Source organism: Phyllobates terribilis, unplaced genomic scaffold, assembly GCF_046119375.1.
Source record: "Phyllobates terribilis strain yellow unplaced genomic scaffold, ASM4611937v1 Scaffold_4__5_contigs__length_816908805, whole genome shotgun sequence".
Taxonomy (NCBI): domain Eukaryota; kingdom Metazoa; phylum Chordata; class Amphibia; order Anura; family Dendrobatidae; genus Phyllobates; species Phyllobates terribilis.
This window is the reverse complement of record NW_027362764.1, coordinates 499,589,357-499,595,974: the sequence shown is the minus strand read 5'-3', so window position 1 is coordinate 499,595,974 and position 6,618 is coordinate 499,589,357. Positions and strand designations below refer to the sequence as shown.

General features: G+C 55.1%; 1 protein-coding gene across 3 annotated transcripts in view; it reads left to right on the top strand.

The window, feature by feature from the left end:
• Positions 1–295: 295 nt before the first annotated feature.
• Positions 296–6,618, top strand: part of DTNBP1 (dystrobrevin binding protein 1) — a 139,101-nt gene continuing 132,778 nt past the window's right edge. For all 3 annotated transcript variants that reach the window (XM_073678795.1, XM_073678796.1, XM_073678797.1), the window contains exon 1: positions 296–510. In XM_073678795.1, the coding sequence (XP_073534896.1) occupies positions 395–510 (116 nt within the window). In that variant the 5' untranslated portion in view covers positions 296–394. The remainder of the gene's footprint in view (positions 511–6,618) is intronic.

The window sequence follows — 6,618 nt, the reverse complement described above, 5'->3', positions numbered from 1 at the left end:
TGGGAGCCAAAACCAGGTGAGGAACAATCAGAGACAGGGTATAATAGAAACAAGTCACCAATTCTGCATTTATCACCCACTCCTGGTTTTGGCTCCCACTCCTGAGAAAAAATACTGACCAAATACTGATAGTGGGGCCGTGGCCTAGAGTCACTTTATTGGAAGATTTGGGTTAGACACCGGGACAAGATCCTGAGAAGTAGAGCGAGCACCAGAAGTTTTCCTAGGCTGTGCTGCCCTCTAGTGTCTGAACACCGGCCTCACACCAGCGTCAGCTTCAGAATGAAGCAGAGTGAGCGCATGGGTGGGCGGGGCAAGTTGCTGTTCCGGCCCCGCCACCCTCCTTGTGACTGTGACGCTATGAGGAAAAACAGTCCCGCTCGCTGGTAGCTGGATGGTGCAGTGTGGCCCTGGAAAGTCGCACAGTTTGGCGCTTGTCCCCTGTCGCAGCAGCATGTTTGAGAACCTGAGGGAGCGGCTGCTGACTGTGCAGCAGGACCTGACCAGCGGGTAAATCTGTGCTGCGCTGTGTGGCTGAGCGCTGGGATGGGATGTCCCGGTGCATGTCGGGAGCAGAGATGATAGTGGTAACAGTGACCGGTCTCCTGTAATGACTGCTTGTAACTACAGACATCCTACCGGCAATGATCTGCTCCTGATTGATGACAAGCTGTGGGGGTATTATATGGTGACAAGCTGAGGGGGGTGCCAGAGGGTGACCAGCTGAGGGGTGTACCAGAGGGTGACCAGCTGAGGGGGGTGCCAGAGGGTGACCAGCTGAGGGGTGTACCAGAGGGTGACCAGCTGAGGGGTGTACCAGAGGGTGACCGGCTGAGGGGGGTGTACCAGAGGGTGACCGGCTGAGGGGGGTGTACCAGAGGGTGACCGGCTGAGGGGGGTGTACCAGAGGGTGACCGGCTGAGGGGGGTGTACCAGAGGGTGACCGGCTGAGGGGGGTGTACCAGAGGGTGACCGGCTGAGGGGGGTGTACCAGAGGGTGACCGGCTGAGGGGGGTGTACCAGAGGGTGACCGGCTGAGGGGGGTGTACCAGAGGGTGACCGGCTGAGGGGGGTGTACCAGAGGGTGACCGGCTGAGGGGGGTGTACCAGAGGGTGACCGGCTGAGGGGGGTGTACCAGAGGGTGACCGGCTGAGGGGGGTGTACCAGAGGGTGACCGGCTGAGGGGGGTGTACCAGAGGGTGACCGGCTGAGGGGGGTGTACCAGAGGGTGACCGGCTGAGGGGGGTGTACCAGAGGGTGACCGGCTGAGGGGGGTGTACCAGAGGGTGACCGGCTGAGGGGGGTGTACCAGAGGGTGACCGGCTGAGGGGGGTGTACCAGAGGGTGACCGGCTGAGGGGGGTGTACCAGAGGGTGACCGGCTGAGGGGGGTGTACCAGAGGGTGACCGGCTGAGGGGGGTGTACCAGAGGGTGACCGGCTGAGGGGGGTGTACCAGAGGGTGACCGGCTGAGGGGGGTGTACCAGAGGGTGACCGGCTGAGGGGGGTGTACCAGAGGGTGACCGGCTGAGGGGGGTGTACCAGAGGGTGACCGGCTGAGGGGGGTGTACCAGAGGGTGACCGGCTGAGGGGGGTGCCAGAGGGTGACCGGCTGAGGGGGGTGCCAGAGGGTGACCGGCTGAGGGGGGTGTACCAGAGGGTGACCGGCTGAGGGGGGTGTACCAGAGGGTGACCGGCTGAGGGGGGTGTACCAGAGGGTGACCGGCTGAGGGGGGTGTACCAGAGGGTGACCGGCTGAGGGGGGTGTACCAGAGGGTGACCGGCTGAGGGGGGTGTACCAGAGGGTGACCGGCTGAGGGGGGTGTACCAGAGGGTGACCGGCTGAGGGGGGTGTACCAGAGGGTGACCGGCTGAGGGGGGTGTACCAGAGGGTGACCGGCTGAGGGGGGTGTACCAGAGGGTGACCGGCTGAGGGGGGTGTACCAGAGGGTGACCGGCTGAGGGGGGTGTACCAGAGGGTGACCGGCTGAGGGGGGTGTACCAGAGGGTGACCGGCTGAGGGGGGTGTACCAGAGGGTGACCGGCTGAGGGGGGTGTACCAGAGGGTGACCGGCTGAGGGGGGTGTACCAGAGGGTGACCGGCTGAGGGGGGTGTACCAGAGGGTGACCGGCTGAGGGGGGTGTACCAGAGGGTGACCGGCTGAGGGGGGTGTACCAGAGGGTGACCGGCTGAGGGGGGTGTACCAGAGGGTGACCGGCTGAGGGGGGTGTACCAGAGGGTGACCGGCTGAGGGGGGTGTACCAGAGGGTGACCGGCTGAGGGGGGTGTACCAGAGGGTGACCGGCTGAGGGGGGTGTACCAGAGGGTGACCGGCTGAGGGGGGTGTACCAGAGGGTGACCGGCTGAGGGGGGTGTACCAGAGGGTGACCGGCTGAGGGGGGTGTACCAGAGGGTGACCGGCTGAGGGGGGTGTACCAGAGGGTGACCGGCTGAGGGGGGTGTACCAGAGGGTGACCGGCTGAGGGGGGTGTACCAGAGGGTGACCGGCTGAGGGGGGTGTACCAGAGGGTGACCGGCTGAGGGGGGTGTACCAGAGGGTGACCGGCTGAGGGGGGTGTACCAGAGGGTGACCGGCTGAGGGGGGTGTACCAGAGGGTGACCGGCTGAGGGGGGTGTACCAGAGGGTGACCGGCTGAGGGGGGTGTACCAGAGGGTGACCGGCTGAGGGGGGTGTACCAGAGGGTGACCGGCTGAGGGGGGTGTACCAGAGGGTGACCGGCTGAGGGGGGTGTACCAGAGGGTGACCGGCTGAGGGGGGTGTACCAGAGGGTGACCGGCTGAGGGGGGTGTACCAGAGGGTGACCGGCTGAGGGGGGTGTACCAGAGGGTGACCGGCTGAGGGGGGTGTACCAGAGGGTGACCGGCTGAGGGGGGTGTACCAGAGGGTGACCGGCTGAGGGGGGTGTACCAGAGGGTGACCGGCTGAGGGGGGTGTACCAGAGGGTGACCGGCTGAGGGGGGTGTACCAGAGGGTGACCGGCTGAGGGGGGTGTACCAGAGGGTGACCGGCTGAGGGGGGTGTACCAGAGGGTGACCGGCTGAGGGGGGTGTACCAGAGGGTGACCGGCTGAGGGGGGTGTACCAGAGGGTGACAAGCTGAGGGGGGTGTACCAGAGGGTGACAAGCTGAGGGGGGTGCCAGAGGGTGACCAGCTGAGGGGGGGTGCCAGAGGGTGACCGGCTGAGGGGGGTGCCAGAGGGTGACCGGCTGAGGGGGGTGTACCAGAGGGTGACAAGCTGAGGGGGGTGTACCAGAGGGTGACAAGCTGAGGGGGGGTGCCAGAGGGTGACCAGCTGAGGGGGGTGTACCAGAGGGTGACCGGCTGAGGGGGGTGTACCAGAGGGTGACCGGCTGAGGGGGGTGTACCAGAGGGTGACCGGCTGAGGGGGGTGTACCAGAGGGTCTTTACTTGTTTTATAGCTTTATGGAGAACCCTTTTGAAGCTAGGACTCTGAGCCAGTTTTCCATACACGATAATGCGTATTTGTATTGCTGTACTATGCACAGTGTGAGCTGTTGGGAAGGTGTGCCCATGTGTGCGCGCCGTGTGTGTATGCCCCGTCCCTGTATGCACATGCCTATGTGTTTGCACCGTGTCTGTTCTCTTGTGTTTGCACAAGTTGTGTGTCTGCAATTCTTGATTACATTGTTGTTATTTTTCTAATTAAGGCTATGTGCCCACGATGCAGAAATGCTCCGGATTTTTCCTGAGCGTTTCTGCATCTCCCTGGCAGAAAAAACGCATGTGGATTGTACATGTGGATTGTACATGCGGATTGTACATGCGTTTTTCCTGCCAGGGACATGCGGATGTGAAGCGTTCTTCACATGCATTTCCGCATGCGGGTTGACAAGCGCTTTCCAAGCAATTTTAGCATCACTTGGAAAGTGCTTGTCAACTTGGTCACACTATATAAATCCATACAAACAGCATGGATTTATATAGTGTGACCGAGAGAATGTCAAAAAATAAATGTATACTTACCCTCCGATGGCCCGCGCTGTCTTGCTTCACCGTCCCGGCTGCTGGCAGCGGTACACTGAAGGATCTGCCGACGTCAGCGTTGCGTGACCCGTCACATGACTCTGACGTCAGCGCAGGTCCTTCAGTCCATGGCGAAGTGCCGGGAATCAAGGAGGAGCGCAGCGCGGGCCGCCAGAAGGTAAGTATACATTTATTTTTTATTTTATTCTTTTTTTTTTTACAGCTTTTTTAATGGTACCTGGGTGTGGATGAGACTCTCCTCTCCTCTCCACCCGGGTACCATCCGCACATTAGAACGCGCCAATTACGCAAGTACAGATGCAGTCTTGCGGAATTGGCGCGTTATAATGCAAGTCAATGGCGGCGAAAACGCAGCACTTCCGCAAAATAATTGGTAGTGCTGCGTTTTTTTCCGCAATGATAATCCACAGCGGAAATTTCCCCAGCATGTGCACAGCACATGCGGATTATCATTGGGGGACATGGCAGGCCTTCTACCATGCGTTTTTTAAGTGTTTCTGCCGCTGCGGAAACGCTTCAAAAACGCTTCGTGGGCACACAGCCTTACAGTAACAGACTGAGAGCCATCCACTAAGTGCAGAAAATCATGGCTGCTCTTGTCATCAACGAGTGTGCGCTGTGATTGTGTCACTGCACAGTGCTGGCAGGGGGCATATTACATCTAGGACTACTCAGAACAGTCGTTACTAGACTTCCAGCGTAATTGTCATTTTCATTTCATAAATCAATAGTACACATGAAAATAAGAAACTTTGTACTGTATCTTATCAGGGAAATCTGCTCCTGGACTGATCTTTCATTCTCGAGTCACAGGTAAAGTCTGTATTCAGTGAAGACAATGTTCACATTACTGAGATGGCAGTTGGTGCTCATAATATTTTATGGAGAGGGGAGGAGGAGGAGCTAGAGGCAGACAGATGCTCTCCTGAATTTACACAGTTCTCCATAGAACTTCATGAGAACCAGTTGTCATCTATCTCAGAAATGGAAAAACTTGTAGTCTTGGAAGACAAATTTTACTTAAGAACTGAGAATTTTGGAAATGAATGTTCAGTCCAGGAGAAGAAAGAAGCTGGCTGGAGAACTGTGGTTACATATACACTATTGCTTCATTCATGCAAGGGTCTTTGGGACCCTTGCATTCATATGATCGGTGGGGGTCCATCCTGTGGATCAGTGATTAATGTAGTTTTTGGGACAGTCACTTTAAAGGGGATGTCTGGAATATTTACACTGTGGGAAAGTGATAAAATAAAAAAAAGTCATTACCTGTTAAAAGGGTTGACCATTATTTTATAACTGATGGCCTATCCTTACGCCATCAATATCTGATCGGTGTGTGTGCGACACTTGGCACCCCGCCGATCAGCTGCTGCCAGAAGTTCTCGATGCTGTCGGAACATGACAGCTCCGTTATTTCTAACTTGGATCTGTAGTACCCGGCCACGGCCACTAGTGTTGTTACATACAGTTATATGAAAAAGTTTGGGCACCCCTATTAATCTTAAGCTTTAATGTTTTCTTAAAATTGGTGTTTTTGCAACAGCTATTTCAGTTTGCTATATGTAATAACTGTTGGACACAGTAATGTTTCTGCCTTGAAATGAGGTTTATTGTACTAACAGAAAATGTGCAATCTGCATTCAAACAAAATTTGACACGTGCATAGGTATGGGCACCCTTATCATTTTCTTGTTTTAAATACTCCTACCTACTTTTTACTGACTTACTAAAGCACTTTTTTGGTTTTGTAACCTCATTGAGCTTTGAACTTCATAGCCAGGTGTATGCAATCATGAGAAAAGCTACTTAAAGTGGCCACTTGCAAGTTGTTCTCCTGTTTGAATCTCCTCTGAAGAGTGGCATCATGGGCTCCTCAAAACAACTGTCAAATGATCTGAAAACAAAGATTATTCAACATAGTTGTTCAGGGGAAGGATACAAAAAGCTGTCTCAGAGATTTAACCTGTCAGTTTCCACTGTGAGGAACATAGTAAGGAAATGGAAGAACACAGGGACAGTTCTTGCTAAGGCCAGAAGTGGCAGGCCAAGAAAAACATCAGAAAGGCAGAGAAGAAGAATGGTGAGATCAGTCAAGGACAATCCTCAGACCACCTCCAGAGAGCTGCAGCATCAACTTGCTGCAGATGGTGTCACTGTGCATCGGTCAACTATACAACGCACTTTGCACAAGGAGAAGCTCTATGGGAGAGTGATGCGAAAGAAGCCGTTTCTGTAAGCACGCCACAAACAGAGTCGGCTGAGGTATGCAAAAGCACATTTGGAGAAGCCAATTTCTTTTTGGAAGAAGGTCCTGTGGACTGATGAAACCAAGATTGAGTTGTCATACAAAAAGGCGTTATGCATGGCGTCAAAAAAACACAGCATTCCAAGAAAAACACTTGCTACCCACAGTAAAATTTGGTGGAGGTTCCATCATGCTTTGGGGCTGTGTGGCCAATGCCGGCACCGGGAATCTTGTTAAAGTTGAGGGACGCATGGATTCCACTCAGTATCAGCAGATTCTTGACAATAATGTTCAAGAATCAGTGATAAAGTTGAAGTTACGCAGGGGATGGATCTTTCAGAA